We start from the raw sequence: 17,264 nt of genomic DNA, 5'->3' as shown, positions 1-17,264 counted from the left end.
GGGGGGAAAGGGAATGTAATGAGTGGTGGTAGACCCAATCCAAAATCAAACCTTACCCCCGCCATGCCTTTGTAGTTTTGGAAGGTTTGGATTAGTTATAAGCAATTCCAGGTATAAGTGTTCCACTTACCAATCAGAGGGTAAGGTCATTCCAGGGCTATGTTCAGTTGCTAAATGTTCTTGAACATTACAGATTGAAATGAGCCGATGTGATTCCTTATTCTACATGTCAGAGGCATGTTTGATCTACATAGCGTATTTATATCTGAACGTTCAATCCTGCTGAACGTGCCCCTGGTCTACACAAGGGCATACTGCATAGAGGGGTTAATTTTGGAATTGGGCAGTAGGGATCCTTGTCGCCTTAACAAGCGCGTTTGTTCTTCGTTATGCCAACATTTTCCACAGTGCTGGCAATAGTTTTGTCCCAAGACAGGATACAGTAATGTTTTGCCAGGTGATTATCAGAACTGTTCGTTACATGGGATGAAAGGACTCTTCTGATTTGATGTTGGCCTAGTTAGTGTTGTCTTTTAGTGATGTTACTCTTACAAGGCTTTGCTTTTCAAGCCTTCTTATGACTTCGGCTTCAGGAATGCATTTGCACTCGTTTGTAGGCCATAGTATGTTAGTGGTATGATAGTAGCAATATTTTTGTTCTAACAAGGAGAGATGCACTAACCCAGGTGCCTCAAGGGTTTATTTCTGGTGAATGAGAGCATTCTCTGCTTTCCTTAGCTGATGCCTGTCAGGAAAAACGTTTGATTTTGTTTAAATCTACACAGGTAGGTAGATTTTATTTATGGACTGTAAATAGTTTAGGCTGGATATTAAGCTTGAAGAGGAATCTCTTCTGATGAGTAAGCATGACACTTTATTTCTATACCTTAAATGAAATGTAACACAATTATTGTGTTGACAGTCTTAATAACAAATGGCGTATTGTTTTGGATTTCGTTGACTGCATCTTCTAACTGGTCAAGGGAATAATGCTGGTAAATGTAGAACTACTTTTATATCTGTATATTTTCTGTTGGGGACAAACTGAATTATTTGAAATGGTATTAATTTAATTATTTGTGGAACTGTTTCCCACTGCTGTCAAGAACTTGTTTCATATCTGTTAATCACATCGTTGACACTAACTATTCTATTGGATTGTAATAGGCTTTGATTGCATGGGTTTGCAAGTTTAATCATAAGGTGGAATGTTTAAAATGCAGCCAAAAGTTTTTACTTTTGTAGTTTGTTGGTGGTCTTACAAATGAATGCTTCGTCTCAAATAAGTGCCATGTTTTTAGCTTATCTTGAAGGTTGAGTGAATTAACTTATTGAAATGAGTGTAAATCATACAATCCAGGGGTGTATTCATTAGTTGCACACCCTAGGAAAAAGTTGTGCAACGAAAATTAGTTTCTGTTGGACAAATTCAAATGGGTCCCTGTTTGTTTCTGTTTTCCTCTGTGTGGTTCCTAGTGAATACACCTGGGTTACTTTTTGTGAGTTACATTGTTAATTAAGTTGTTGCATCATTGGTACTATGTTTTAAATTCTAGAGCATTTTCTGTACTGCATGTTGCTGCCTAGTTTTGAGCTTTACATATCTTAGTCAACAGAATAGTACACATGATCTGTAACGTTGCCCATTTCAGGTTTTATATTTAATGCTTGAATTGTTTTGAAATGCACTTTGTTGAAAAACTGTATTAAATACAGTACAATAAGACTTTCATTAAACATCGTTGGAAGTTCCAGTTCTCATTTGAGCAACCATTGGACATATAGATATGCATGAAATATTTAAACACAATATAGAAGTGTATAATCATGAGAAAAGTGCTCCTAAATTAACAGAAAGGGCACTTATCTGAGTAGCCGGAAGTGACGTTTACAGTAAGTGGCAAGCTAGCTTAGCAAAGAAGTCATCCAGAAATTTGGACTGGAAGAGATGGAGGCTGTGTACCACAGCCATCACTGACAGCTGTTGTTCAATTTAAATAGTACTTGGAATCATAAAACCACTGACATTCCCTTCGTGACACAGGTAAGCATGATAGAGTCAGATTCAGACCCAGAGACGCAACACGGCATTTCAACAAACGTCAAAAGTGACGTCTCTCTTTAACTAGCTTCCTACCTAGCCTACTGCTATGCGATATATAACTAGCTATCTATCCATGTCAGGTTATGCGGCTAGCTAACTGGGTAGCCACATTAACAAAAACCGGTTAAATAAACAGGACAGGTATTGGCTTCGCCAATACGTTAGCTAGCTGGAAGATAATCGTAGTGGTGTAAGTGGTGTTGCATGCTCTAACTAACCCTGTCACACAACCACGTTCCTTCCGCAATTGCTGAGCTGGCCATCGGCAAACTCACTGGTATGGATAGCCTATCATAGAAGCCAGCTAACGTTAACTAGCTGCTTGTGTTTGTTCAGCTTCAGCCACCCTACACGTTTCACGTGATCTGGCTACTTAGTCAGTTACACAGACAATGAGGTGACGGGTAAAGTCGATGTGGTTGGCACATTCACATTTCCAGTGGGAAATAAATGCAACCAATTGTAACGAGTAGCTAAATTTTATGATCACAAGGTCCATATTGAAGTGGAGTGTTAAATGTAGCCTAATTTATACAATATCCAGAGAGACAGATACTTTGGATATATCATATTCCAACATTGCATAGCATTCTGCTTAGGATATACAGCAGCAGCCACTCAGTGTTAGTGGTGGCTGTTTAACAGTCTGATGGCCTTGAGATAGAAGCTGTTTTTCAGTCTGGGACCGAGAAGATCTCAATAGGGGAATGTGGGGAATAGGGGAATGTGAAGATCTCAATAGCACAGTAAGGCGAGATTCTGGAAATTGAAATGACACGATTGCATTCAGGAATGATATTGTGTAAATCTTTTCACAGCAGACAGATGTAGACTTTGATACTTTTTAGGCAACATCAATCTTGATTCATGATGTCTTTTCTGTAACCAAGCAGCTTGATCTTGACATCTAGCCACTTAGATAGCAAGTTAGAAAACAAAATGCATAGCTGGAGCCCTGAGCTGGATATAATTTATTTGATACGTCTTACATTTCTTGTAGTTATATTTAACTTCTAGTTAGTTATAAGCAGTGGCGCAGCCCTAGTCCACACATTTAGTTTGGGACAGAATTTTCTGTTCATTGTTATGGTGACCGATGTGTGAATCATTGCTTTTTTCTAGTGTGTGATCCACAGTGTTTGGGACATGATGGATTAGGCAGTAATGAGAGACAGAAAGTTAGTCACACACAGTGGGGAAGAGGCTGATTAAGTAATGGGTTTTACGGGCCGGTTGGTTTTCTCCCTGCTCAAGATTAAAGCCCTTGGCTCAGTCCACGTCCAGCAGTGTCCACTGACTCAATTATGGCTGTTGGCAACAACATCAGCACCAAGACCAGGTGTTGAGGAGAGCAATGATGTTATACCCTGCCTGCAGGAGACCGACAGGACAGATAGAGGCTTCAGACAGTGACTCAATAAGGTTTATAATTAAACATGGGGTCAATGGCTTCCTCACTAGTCTGTTTGGCGTGCGAACCCACATCTCCGGTATGCGTCCCAAATGGCACCCTATGCCCTATATAGTACACTACTTTTGTCCAGGGCCTAGTGCACTAAATGCGGAATAGGGTGCCATTTGAGACGCAGGCCCACTGCTTGATATGCTAATAGGATATTATGTCTGAATGTGTTCATTCACTCTGATTCTATTGTAGTCGTGCCGGGGTTTGGACAGCGCTTGCCGGGATTTGTATGCAGACAATGCATACTAATAATAGAGATATTGACTCCTGTTCGGATCTGTCTCTCTCACTTCTAAGTCACTGATTTAGGAGATTTGTTGGGATTTGTGTTTGTGTAATCACACTTGCCCACTGTGTGTACTCTGTAGTACTGTGTGTGTGGTACACGCTCTGTCTTCAGCCATCACAGGACACTTTAATGTGCAACATTTTGTGATTTTGCTCTCGGTGGCGAGCTGCTAATGTGTGTTGCTAATAGTCTAGGTTTTATCTCCATACGAAAGGGTGTGTGTGTGTGTGTGTTAAGCCTTTTTTTCAGAATACCATATAGTTGTACCCTCTGTGACCTCTGTCTCTCTTCCACCCCAGGGGTCAAAGGTCAGGCTGAGTCACCATGGAGTCCATGCTGAACAAGCTCAAAAGCACTGTCACCAAGGTGACGGCCGACATGACCAGCGCCGTCATGGGCAACCCGGTGACGCGTGAATTTGAGGTGGGCCGCCACATCGCCAGTGGCGGGCCCGGCATGTGCTGGAGGATCTACAACGGAACTAAGAAGTCAACCAAACAGGTGAGACTGGCTGGGGGCTTCATGGACTGTTCTATACTTAACTAGAACAATGTCTCCCAACCCAGTCCTTGGGCAGCCTGAGAACTTACACATTTGTTTTCCACAATTTGTTCAAAGGATAGATGGGACTCATTTTACCATCTCCAACTGACAAACTGTCAGTAGTTGTCCTGATGCAGATGGTAATTCCTGTCTTATTGTTTGTTCTTCCAGGAGGTGGCTGTGTTTGTGTTTGATAAAAAGATGGTGGAGAAGTATCAGAAGTTTGACAAGGACCAGATCATTGAGTCTCTGAAGAGAGGTGTGCAGCAGCTCACCAGACTGCGTCATCCTCGACTGCTCACTGTCCAGCACCCACTGGAGGAGTCGAGGTGGGTTTAACTTACCGGCTGCTTCCCAGTCCAAACAGTTTGCGTGTATATTCTGACTACATTTTGTGACATTTTTGTTTGTTTTGGTGTTCTGCAGGATTTTTTTTGTGGCTGTTCGAGCACACCATTTCTTTCTTGAGGCTTCTCCAAGTTTGGTAGCGGAAGTTTACGCCCCTTCGTCTGTGATTGGTCAACAGTAGGGATTCTTCAATGAAGTGTTTGTAGTCATTCAACGACAGACTAATCATTTTCATGCAAATTCTATCCACTTGAGAAATACTCCACCAAACATCTTGGTTAGATGTAAAATTGTGAGACTAAGACCTCCTCAGGAAAAATGTCAAAATTATAATTACAGACCTCTTTAGATTAATTCAGACTATTTTAAGGATGTGTACTAGCTGCTACAGTGTCTCAAGAGGGACAAACAGTAATATTGCCATTTTTTTTTCTAGTTTTTCAAGTGAGGGTATTTTAAGGGAGTATGTGAGCACAGATGTTCAATTCGCCTAGCCGAGTTCTGCTAGGAGCCTTTACACACACACACACACACACACACACACACACACACACACACACACACGTGTAACACACACACACACACACACGTCATGCATACACACAAGGAAGTCATGCATACACACGCATGCAAAAAATGGATAAATACACACGACAGATGACACATACACACATGCAGCAAGATGTGATGAAAAGTTTTGGGCCTAGCTCTACAGACTTGGTACTGAATAATACATACACCTGCCAGAGGAAGTGGAACAAGAGGTACCCACTCAGTCTCGCTCTCGCTCTCACTCTATTTCAATTCAAGGGGCTTTATTGGAATGCTCACTGAGTCTGTACATAGTCAAATCTTTCCTTACGTTTGTGGTATTCTGCCACTGTGTACTCTCTGTTTAGGGACAAATAGCATTCTTCTTTGCTCTGTTCAAGAAATTCTCTTTTTGTTTTCTCATGATTTGTTTGGGTCTAATTGTGTTGCTGTCCTGGGGCTCTGTGGGGTCTGTTTGTGTTTGTGAACAGATCCCCAGGACCAGCTTGCTTAGGGGACTCTTCTCCAGGTTCATCTCTCTGAAGATGATGGCTTTTTTTATGGAAGGTTTAGGAATCGCTTCCTTTCAGATGGTTGTAGAATTGAACGGCTCTTTTATGGATTTTGATAAGTAGATGGAATCGGCCTAATTCTGCTCTGCATGCATTATTTGGTGTTTTACATTGTACACAGAGGATATTTTTTCAGAATTCTGCATGCAGAGTCTAAATTTAGTGTTTGTCCCATTTTGTGAATTCTTGGTTTGTGAGCGGACCCCAGATCTCACAACCATAAAGGGCAATGGGTTCTATAACTGATTCATGTATTTTTAGCCAGATCCTAATTGGTATCTCTCTCTCTCTCTTTCTTTCTTTCTCTCTCTCTCAATCCTTCCTCTAGTTCACCATCATCTCCCGTTTCTTTTGTTCTTTTATCTTACTGTTCCTCTTTTCTGTCATTTTTAACACACTCCTTCTTTCTTCATCAGAGTTTGTTTGTAATCATTTACACTGTTGTTTCCTCTCTCCCTCCCTCCTTCAGGGACTGCCTGGCGTTCTGTACAGAGCCAGTGTTTGCCAGTCTGTCCAATGTGCTGGGTCAGTGGGACAACCTGCCCAGCCCCGTGCCCACAGACATCAAGGACTACAAGCTGTACGACGTGGAGACCAAGTATGGCCTGTTGCAGGTGAGACCCAATACACACACATGCAATCGTGCACATACACACACACACAGTCTGAAATGAACACACACACGTCTTGTTGCTATGTATATTGCTTGGCAGATGTATGTTTCAAACCCATTTGAACTAACCACACCTCTCTTTCTGTTTATTAAATTGTGTCCCAGGCATATTTTTGGGGATAATTGATTAGATTGTACTCCCCTGCCAAGTCACACAGCTATTTAAAGGGGCAATCTGTGATTGCTACATACATTTAAAAAAACAACGTATAAATCAATTATATGTGCCCATTGATTCTTGAAGAATATAACTTATAAATGCCTTATGAGCTTAGTTCAACTGTCGTACCTCATCAGAACCCAAAGCTTGTTTTACTAATCCGTTTGTTATTGTAAACAAACACTAGTCTTAACACATGGTTACAATTATAATGTGGATATAATGGATGGTCAGTTCTTGCATCCAATGCTCTGTCTAGGAATTTGGGAGTGGTAAACATTTCCCAGCCCCACCCTTCGGCTTTTTACCAAAACATTGACGTAGTTGCGCTTTATTGTTTGAGCTGCAGATTGACCCTTTAAGGAGGAATGCTGTGAAATGTCAACGCTACATAATGGTTCTGGGTTGGGAAAAAACCTCTGTCAAGTACAGCTTGAATTTGTGTGTTAAAATGCCTGGGACACGTGAGATGAAGTAACCAGACTGTACTTTACTGATCCCCAAGTCTTTAGTTAATATCACAGATTGTCTTTCTGCTCACTGTCTTTCTGCTCATTGTCTTACCTCTCCTATCTTTATCTGCTTCATGCCTCTTTTCCTTATATTTTTCCTCTCCCTCTGACTACTCTCATCTCTCTCTCTTCTCCCTCCCTCCCTCTTTCTCCCCCTCCTTCACATCTCCCTCAGATCTCGGAGGGCTTGTCATTCCTACACAGCGGGGTGAAGATGGTCCATGGGAACCTGTGTCTGGAGAACGTCATCCTCAACAAGAGCGGAGCCTGGAAGATCATGGGCTTTGACTTCAGCATCTCCTCCACCAACCCCTCCGATGCCGAGGTGAGACGCTCAGCGCATCTGCCTGTGTGCACCTGTATGTATCTCTTCCTCTGTGTGTATCTGTATATATCCTTACATACCTGTCTCCACCTCCCTCCCTCCTTCCCCCAGCCCAAGTATTCCTGTAAGGAGTGGGAGCCCAACCTGCCGCCGCTCTGCCTGCCCAACCCAGAGTATCTGGCCCCCGAGTACATCCTGTCGGTGAGCTGCGACGCCGCCTCAGACATGTACTCGCTGGGCGTGGTGATGCACGCCGTCTTCAACGAGGGCAAGCCCGTGTTCCAGGTCAACAAGCACGACATCTTCAAGAGCTTCAGCCGACAGCTGGACCAGGTGAGGGGGCGGGGAGTGAGATGAAGGCTTGATGGCCAGAAGTCCACCTGATTGCTAGTCAAAAAATACATTGAAGTTGTGAGTGCTGGCCCTCTTCATAAAGTTAGAGTACTCTGGAGCGACAGCACCCAAGGACCTCATTCAGACAGCAGACCTTAGTCAGAATGCATCACGTCTTATTTAGCATTCTGGAGAGAAAAGGACGGAGATATTAATGCCCAAGTGCACTGCAATATTTCTAATGCTTCATTGATTCCATACTTTTTGAATTAGTAGATTTCTTTCGTCCCCCCCCGTCTGTCCATAGCTTAGCAGACTGAGCCCCACCATGTTGAATAAGATTCCTGAGGAGGTGAGAGAGCACGTCAAGATGCTGCTGAGTGTCACGCCTAATGTCCGGCCTGACGCTGACCAGATGACCAAGGTCAGATCACCCCCCTTGTCACCAACTATGAACTTATGTCACTAATACAACAGGATACACAATACCTTTACATATTAAAACCCGCTCACCAAGTCAGCTAACTGATAAATAGATTTAGATTTTCTTTTAGATTTTCTGATTCATCAATAAAGCTAAACTTGAATATGTGTCATCGGTTGAATATTGGTTGAATGCCTGTTTTCAAGGTCGTCTTCCTAAAAAGTGATTTCAGAGAATTGAAGCAAGATGAAGTCATTGATCCTGCTTTATGCCATTACCACCCAGTTGAGTTGAATAATCCCTTCTCTGTGTCTGGGTGCTTCAGATCCCCTTCTTTGATGACGTGGGGGCGGTGACGCTGGCCTACTTTGACTCCCTCTTCCAGAGGGACAACCTGCAGAAGTCCCAGTTCTACAAAAACCTGCCCAAGGTCTTGCCCAAGCTACCCAAGGTTAGTGTTCACTGTGTGTGTGTTGAGTGTGTTGCTCTTACAGGTCATTTTAGTGTCCTAGTTGTACATTCCTACAGTAGAATGCTTCATGCTCAGTGGACAGGTAGTTTGGAACGTGGTCTTCAATAATCCAGTCAAATTGGGATTGGCCATTTTGCAAATATGTGCTCAAAGGTGATTTAATAAAAATGATTCTGATTAAAGCCACTATTCCTAACCCCTTTGTGTCTTGTCTCTTCCTCTCCACCCCAGAGAGTGGTCGTGTATCGTATCCTCCCAGCCCTCACCTCGGAGTTCGTGAACCCAGACATGGTGCCGTTCGTCCTGCCCAACGTGCTGCTAATCGCAGAGGAGTGTACCAAGGACGAGTACGTCAGACTCATCCTGCCGGACCTCAGCCCTGTGTTCAAGCAGCAGGAGCCTGTCCAGGTACACACACACACACACAGGATGCAAAGGACACACACAAACAGTGTATCCCCATACCCAGTTTTCAGGCCTACCTTCTATGTTTTCTTGATGTGTGTTACAGGGATGGCATGGTTAGATAAGACTAGAGGATGCTTTATGCTTTATCTGGTGACAGGGCTGTATATATCATACTGTTTCTCTCTTCTCCTTTCCACGCCTTCAGGCAAGCAATATGGTGAGTGGTCTTTGCTAAGCGTAGTTGCTAAGACTGTGTGTGTAACACTCTAATGCTTAAAAAAAGAGCTCACTTTATTCCTAGTTTCATTTCACTGGTAGTTACCCATCTCTCTCTTTTTATCTGTCACTCTCCCGTCATTAAGCCTGGATGAACTGCGTTTAACCCTCTGTGTCTCTCAGATCCTGCTGATCTTCCTGCAAAAGATGGACCTGCTGCTGACCAAGACCCCACCGGAGGACATTAAGAACAGCGTTCTGCCCATGGTCTACAGAGCCCTGGAGGCCCCCTCCATCCAGATACAGGTACCACGGACAGGCACATCATGAGTTTACAAAGGGTTTATTCCACCGGCAGAAAGAGAACTGCAATACTAATGAAATAAGGTTTAGGATTGAGGTTAAAGTTAGAGTGTGATTTAAGGTAAGTGTAAATTAGCATACTGTCGTCCGTTGCCATACATTTTCTGCCCGTTAAAAATACACTGCCTTGATTTAATGCGTCATTTGTTGTCTAGGTACTGTACACTGTAAAAGACAGACATCTCTATTTACCTATCCAAATGAGTTAGCAGCACATTCAACCAACTCTGTAAAGTTCACATGGGAACCTCCATAGAGATTCTATAATACCCCTGACCAAGACAGACTATATTTTGGCTTTGCTATGATCCCAATGTCCATTTGAGAGTTCTAGGCTCTATGTGATTCTATGAAAACCCCTGCCGTTAAGTCATCAGCAATGCTGTGCCATATATTTGTGTCGTCCCCCCCCCCCCCCCCCCCCCCCCCAGGAGCTGTGTTTGAACATAATCCCTACCTTCGCCAACTTGATTGAGTATCCCTCCATGAAGAACGCACTCATCCCCCGCATCAAGTCTGCCTGTCTACAGACCTCTTCACTTGCAGTCAGTCTCTCGTTTTCATTTGACTCTGTCTCTCTCTTTCTCTCTCTCTATTTCTGTCTGTCTCTGTCTCTCTGTGTGTGTGTTGATCAAATGCACATGGTTGTTTTTGACTGACCATTGATTGACAGGTGACAGAAATATTCTGATTGTGTGTGCGTATGTTTGACCTGTGTGTGTAGGTGAGGGTGAACTCCCTGGTGTGCCTGGGGAAGATTCTGGAGTACCTGGACAAATGGTATGTCATTGACGAGATCCTTCCCTTCCTGCAACAGATCCCCTCCAGAGAACCAGCCGTACTCATGGGGGTTTTAGGTAACGGAACGTCTAAGAATCTAGATGATAGTCCTAGGGATTGTTTGAAAAAAAGCAAACTAAGAAAATCTCAACAGAAAAGTTATTAGAACTCTTCAACAGTACTATCTCATTTTAGAATCTCCTAGGATAAAATGAGTCAACAACTCACCTAGGATAAAATGAGTCAACAACTCACCTAGGATAAAATGAGTCAACAACTCACCTAGGATAAAATGAGTCAACAACTCACCTAGGATAAAATGAGTCAACAACTCACCTAGGATAAAATGAGTCAACAACTCACCTAGGATAAAATGAGTCAACAACTCACCTAGGATAAAATGAGTCAACAACTCACCTAGGATAAAATGAGTCAACAACTCACCTAGGATAAAATGACAAATTGAAATAGGGTAACACTTAAAAACATGATCTATCGCTTTAACAGTATTGCTGCTTTTTCTGTTGATTGTTGTGGTTCTGATCTGTTGTGGAATGGTTGTATGGTTGTTTCCTCCCATAGGGATCTACAAGTGTACCTTCTCCCATAAGAAACTGGGCATCCCCAAAGAGCACCTAGCCGCCAAGAGTCTGCCTCATCTAGTCTCGCTCAGTATAGACAACAACCTCAACCTCAATCAGGTAGGACACACACACACACACACGCACACAGACAGACACAGAGGTTGTATTCCCACCCTCTCTCTGTGTGTTTCAGTTTAACTCCTTCATGGCTGTGATCAAAGACATGCTGACTCGTATGGAGGCAGAGCACAAGACCAAACTGGAGCAGCTACACAGCATGCAGGAACAACAGAGGTATCAGTCAAATCACTCCCTCCTGTCTTCCTCTGACGTTGTAATGTCAGGTGCACCAGTACAGTGAGATGTCTTTCTTGCAGCTCTAACCCCAACAATGCAGTAATCAATAACAATGTTTTACTAAAAATAACAAGGTAGAACAAAAATGCCTGAGATTTAAAAAATAAGAACACCACGATAAAGTAAGTATGCATACTATATACAGGGTCAGTTCCAGTAGGGATACTGGAGTGATGGAGGTAGATATGTATAGGGTAAGGTTACTATATACAGGGTCAGTTCCAGTAGGGATACTGGAGTGATGGAGGTAGATATGTATAGGGGTAAGGTTACTATATACAGGGTCAGTTCCAGTAGGGATACTGGAGTGATGGAGGTAGATATGTATAGGGTAAGGTTACTATATACAGGGTCAGTTCCAGTAGGGATACTGGATCAATAGAGGTAGATATGTATAGGGTAAGGTTACTATATACAGAGTCAGTTCCAGTAGGGATACTGGAGTGATGGAGGTAGATATGTATAGGGGTAAGGTTACTATATACAGGGTCAGTTCCATTAGGGATACTGGAGTGATGGAGGTAGATATGTATAGGTTTGTGTGTTGGAGTGTCTGTGTGCCTAGTGTGTAGGGCCCTGTGAGTGTGCATATAGATGGTCAGACATTTGTATTATATTTGTACACTATATAATGTTTTAGACTTCTGTTCTTTCTGTATTTACTATCTTCCTACTTGTCCTTTTATTAGTCAGCAATGACTCAGGAAAGATGTGACGCAAGTTAATGTTCACAATCTGATTAGAAAGACGAGGGTTGCGTAATGTTTTATGTTTGTGCGAGACAAATTCAGCTGAATGAAGTAGTTTGAGCTATTCTGTCTGTCCTCAGGAGTATGAATATTAATACTAGTCAGACCAACCAATCGGAAGAGACGAAGCGCAGCCCCAGCCCTGGCAACCAGGTGAGAGGTCATTTCCTTGACAACGAGGGGAGAGGCGATTGCCCAGATGAGGCAAATGCATGAAGGATTGATTTAATGAAGACTTGATGTCTGTGATTTCTTCCACTTAAAAGGCCAAATGTATCATAAGGATGCATGTTGGCATGGGTTAGTGTTAGGGCTTATTGAAACCGTTGTCTTTTTCCAGATTGATGATGTCTTTGGAGGGAGTTCTGGGAGTGCAGGGGTTAATGGGAAAGCGAACGGAAACTCGGCATCAGCTCCCCAACTCAACAGAGTACGTACTCTGTATCTTATTCAGTAGGCACAGACTGGAGCAAACGTATTGCAGTGGAAGTCTGTTAACGTTCCTGTTAAATTAGCTTGGGTGGTGCATGTTCTGTTGGACTCTCTTTTTGTGATTGAACGTTACCAAACCCATCTTATCTATCCTAACCTTGTATAGCTGCTAGTGTATATTTCAGGGATAAGGGGTTATTATTAAGGTTTTCTGTTCTTTCTCCCTTCCCCCCCGCCCCTCTCTCCCTCTGTCCCTCTCTCTTCTCTCCCTCTGTCCCTCTCTCTTCTCTCCCTCTGTCCCTGTCTCTTCTCTCCCTCTGTCCCTCTCTCTTCTCTGTCCCTCTCTCCCGCTCTGTCCCTCTCTCCCGCTCTGTCCCTCTCTCCCGCTCTGTCCCTCTCTCCCGCTCTGTCCCTCTCTCCCGCTCTGTCCCTCTCTCCCGCTCTGTCCCTCTCTCCCGCTCTGTCCCTCTCTCCCGCTCTGTCCCTCTCTCTCGCTCTGTCCCTCTCTCTCGCTCTGTCCCTCTCTCTCGCTCTGTCCCTCTCTCTCGCTCTGTCCCTCTCTCTCGCTCTGTCCCTCTCTCTCGCTCTGTCCCTCTCTCTCGCTCTGTCCCTCTCTCTCGCTCTGTCTCTCTCTCTCGCTCTGTCTCTCTCTCCCGCTCTGTCCCATCTCTCCCGCTCTGTCCCTCTCTCCCTCTCTCTATAGATGTCTCTGACTCTGGAGGAGAAGCAGCGGTTAGCCAAGGAGCAGGAACAGGCAGCCAAACTAAGAAACCAGCCAGCACTAGCCCCCCAGAGTATCAAACCAGCTACTCCTTCTACCCAGGTAGTAGACATACACACACACACACACACACACACACACACACACACACACACACACACACACACTCGCATGAAAATGTATAGTTCCTTACTTGGTAGCCATCCATGTTTACACGTTTTGAACTCCTCATATAGAACAATTACAATATATCTGTATAATTTATTAGTTTGATGTTTAGAGTGATGTAATCTGCTTTAGTTTCCACTTCAAACCTGCCACCTATTTGTCATTGAGATGATAAGCTGATTTGACCTGATGTGTTTGGCAGGCCAAGGACCTGACCAGCTGCCTGCTGAACAATATGACATCCCTGGGCAGCCTGTCCCTCACCTCTCCCCCCAGACCAGGCCTCATCCAGGGCAGCACCATCTCAGCCTACCCCTCCACCACACCCATGGGCTCTATGGCCAGCAACGGCTACAACCCAACCATGGGCTTCCAGACAGGGGGGCAGGGCATGCGGCCCCCCGGCCCCGGCCTCTACGGAGGGATGGCCACCACCACCAGCACCCCTAACTTTGGCGCCCTGACCCACAACCAAGGGAGTACCAACACCCCTGACATGTCTGCCCTGGACTCCTTATTCACTTCCAACAAGCCCAAAGTCAGCCTCAACCAAATGGCTCCTCCCAAGCTCACCCCTGGGACCACCGCCACCCCCTGGCTTAATCAGTTTGGTTCAGCCCAGCCCAGTCAGACTGCCCCGATGCAGGGCGCGCCATTAGCCATGGGAGGGGTGACCAGCGGGTTCGGGATGCAGGCCAACCCTTTCTTCAGCCCGCAGAACTTCTCTCAGCCCACGGCCGCTCCCATAATGAACGCAGGTGGTGGGCTCAGACACAGTTCGTCCGTCAACAACGACCTGAAAGACCTATTTGGCTGAAAACAACTTTCCCCTCTTTTAATGACGACAGACTGATGAAAAAGGGAGGTGGACTTTTGAACTGCAAACAAGAAGAAAGACAAATCCACTTTTTGGACTGACTGTGAAAATGATGATGAAATTCACTTGATATTTGTTGCTATTTGTATTTTAATCTTCTGTGGTTTGGGTTGCAGTGTGGTTCTTCTAAGCTCCCATCGGACTGAAGACTCAGCTTTTCAATCTGCACGCGGATTCCAAACCGTCTTGACTAGAGAGAGAGTGAGGGGAAAAGACACTTACGTTGTGTTCTGCTCTCAGTAATGTTTGTGGGGGTTTCATATCGTTTCTTACCTGAGACACTTTGGGGTGAAAGGTTTATTCTAGAATGCATCTCTTCTCCATAATCCCTGTGTGCTAGGATGAGCAGTGGCATGGAGACCAGTCTTTCTCAGTCCATTCCTTTTTAGCCCAGCGCTAACACATGTTATTCATGCTGCCACCTCAGCAGCCTGCTATATCATATCAACGTGGTTCTTTTTAGTGGGGTCCTGTTGCTTTGAGGACGACAATCCAGAAGAGCTGTAGAATCGCCGGCTAAACCGCACGGGCGGAAAGGCCAAGTCTCCATGGAAACGGTCTCCGCAGTAACACCCCACTCTATTTTGGGATTTTTAGTACCCATGCTTTCTGTTCTCTGCCTAGAATGAGATGATGGATAAGGATTCAACAGTGATGTCAAGATTCTTACAGTATAGATGAATCCAAATGAAACTGGATGGAAGTGAAAATCTAATCGAAGCTTATTGGTTGCGTACACAGCTTAGCAGATGTTATAGTGGGTGCGGTGAAATGTTACTGGCAATTCTGCAGTTTCTACATCTGACCTAAAAAAAAAAAGGGTATTTTCTGAGCAGAAATCCAATTCAACGACCAGTTTGAAAAGGGAGGGGTTGATTGTGTTTAGGCAATTAGTCTGGTTAGGGATTGTTATCCACACAGAATCCTGTGCGTGCTGTGAGGGTGACCGTTACACACGGCTACCTTCCTCATTGAAGTAACTCACCTGCATATGTACTGAATGGTTTGCTGTAAGGGAGTGATTGGTCGATATATACTGGGAATTGTGAATGAATGTGAAGTAGTATACACAAATGTGTGCATATTGAAATGTCAGCACAATCCTAATTCATTGAGTTAGTTTGCCCGGTGTCTGGTGACTTTAGCCCTGTGTGTTCCTGTTTTGTAATACCCCCCTCTGACTTCATCAATGGGTTCCCTTCCATCATGTTACTGACCTGAACAAGCTGGGACACCACCAACGATTGTGATCCTGTTGAAATGTGGGGAATTTAGTAATGAATAATTTTATTCCATGCATCAAACCAGGCTGCTTTCAACAAAGCAAGCAGTCCATGCATTTTAAGTTAATCGTTGGACATATCAAATGCAGTTTTTATATATATACACGTATATTATGAGTTGAGCACTTTTTCGTTAAAGGGGACCTGTCCTAAATTGTAGATAAATAAATCTATTTAAAATGGGAGAGCTCTTAAAGGGGCCCTTGGGTTGTTGTGATGATGATTGAGAGGCCTTAGAGGAGCGCTGTGTGCAGTAATAATCCTTAGGTTGTTGTGATGATGATTGAGAGGCCTTAGAGGAGCGCTGTGTGCAGTAATAATCCTTGGGTTGTTGTGATGATGATTGAGAGGCCTTAGAGGAGCGCTGTTTGCAGTAATAATCCTTGGGTTGTTGTGATGATGATTGAGAGGCCTTAGAGGAGCGCTGTTTGCAGTAATAATCCTTGGGTTGTTGTGATGATGATTGAGAGGCCTTAGAGGAGCGCTGTTTGCAGTAATAATCCTTGGGTTGTTGTGATGATGATTGAGAGGCCTTAGAGGAGCGCTGTTTGCAGTAATAATCCTTGGGTTGTTGTGATGATGATTGAGAGGCCTTAGAGGAGCGCTGTTTGCAGTAATAATCCTTGGGTTGTTGTGATGATGATTGAGAGGCCTTAGAGGAGCGCTGTTTGCAGTAATAATCCTTGGGTTGTTGTGATGATGATTGAGAGGCCTTAGAGGAGCGCTGTTTGCAGTAATAATCCTTGGTGGTGGAACTAAGTCGGTGGCTGCATTTTAATAGTCAAAAGTAGTCTCCTTTCCTCGTCCCCTTTGCGTTTCTCCTTCATCTGCACTGATCTGAAATGTTGCCCTATGGGCAAAATGGGACAGGAGTGTCATCTCACCTATCCACCTGTTGCAGACTAGTGCAGGTGAAGGAAGGAGATGAGAAAAGGACGCTATTGTAGACTTTTGAGACCAACCCCCTTGTGTGAATCCTCACTGAATGCTGTTTGCAGACTGGGGGATGTGGGTTTTGTTAGGTAACTGAACACATGCTAACTTATATTCACAGGTCTTTGTTGGATTTAAAAAAATAAATGTATGCCTACTGTCACTGTAAACCGTGACTAGGTGAGCTGGCACAATGATAATGTCATGGGCTCATGTATAACAAAAAGATGGTCCTTCTGGGTTGTGAACCTCTTTTTATTGGACAGTGGAGGTCTGTCCTGATTGGGCAAAGACCTCTCTGATGTCCATCTTTCACGAAAGGTAGCCGCAATGTTCATGTGATTGTAACTATGACGAAGGAAGCCTGTTTGAGGGCGAGAACTGGATTGCATTTTCTGTCATCGTGACTCGTGCGTTTGGACGCGAGGACAAAAAATAACCTATTCTTCTACAAGAGTTCTGATCCTTTGTATACTACTGCTGTCATATGTGTCGTGTGTCCTCTATGAACTATGTATTGTGTGGTGTTGTCGGAGGTGGTTCAATGAAAATCTGTACATATATATGAAAATACACAATCTAATATTCTCTATGATGTCTGTGTATTTGAGTCTGAGCCAGAGATTTGAAGAGTAACTTTGA

General features: G+C 44.0%; 1 protein-coding gene across 2 annotated transcripts; it reads left to right on the top strand.

The window, feature by feature from the left end:
- Window positions 1-1,892: 1,892 nt before the first annotated feature.
- LOC139378441 (SCY1-like protein 2) lies at window positions 1,893-17,210 on the top strand. Of its 2 annotated transcripts, XM_071120614.1 has the most exons (19): window positions 1,916-2,044; window positions 4,158-4,359; window positions 4,573-4,730; window positions 6,322-6,466; window positions 7,373-7,522; window positions 7,634-7,855; window positions 8,163-8,279; window positions 8,605-8,730; window positions 8,983-9,159; window positions 9,365-9,376; window positions 9,559-9,681; window positions 10,170-10,283; window positions 10,463-10,595; window positions 11,101-11,219; window positions 11,296-11,396; window positions 12,289-12,361; window positions 12,549-12,638; window positions 13,344-13,463; window positions 13,732-17,210. In XM_071120614.1, exons 2-19 carry the CDS (start codon window positions 4,183-4,185, stop codon window positions 14,344-14,346), a joined length of 2,772 nt encoding a protein of 923 aa, XP_070976715.1. In that variant the 5' UTR covers window positions 1,916-2,044; window positions 4,158-4,182; the 3' UTR covers window positions 14,347-17,210. The 2 variants fall into 2 exon arrangements, with proteins under 2 accessions (XP_070976716.1, XP_070976715.1); XM_071120615.1 differs by lacking the exon at window positions 9,365-9,376 and having other exon boundaries at window positions 1,893-2,044.
- Window positions 17,211-17,264: the final 54 nt, after the last annotated feature.

Source organism: Oncorhynchus clarkii, chromosome 21 (assembly GCF_045791955.1).
Source record: "Oncorhynchus clarkii lewisi isolate Uvic-CL-2024 chromosome 21, UVic_Ocla_1.0, whole genome shotgun sequence".
Lineage (NCBI taxonomy): Eukaryota > Metazoa > Chordata > Actinopteri > Salmoniformes > Salmonidae > Oncorhynchus > Oncorhynchus clarkii.
The sequence above is the reverse complement of the archived record's forward strand: the minus strand, read 5'-3'. Positions and strand labels throughout refer to the sequence as shown.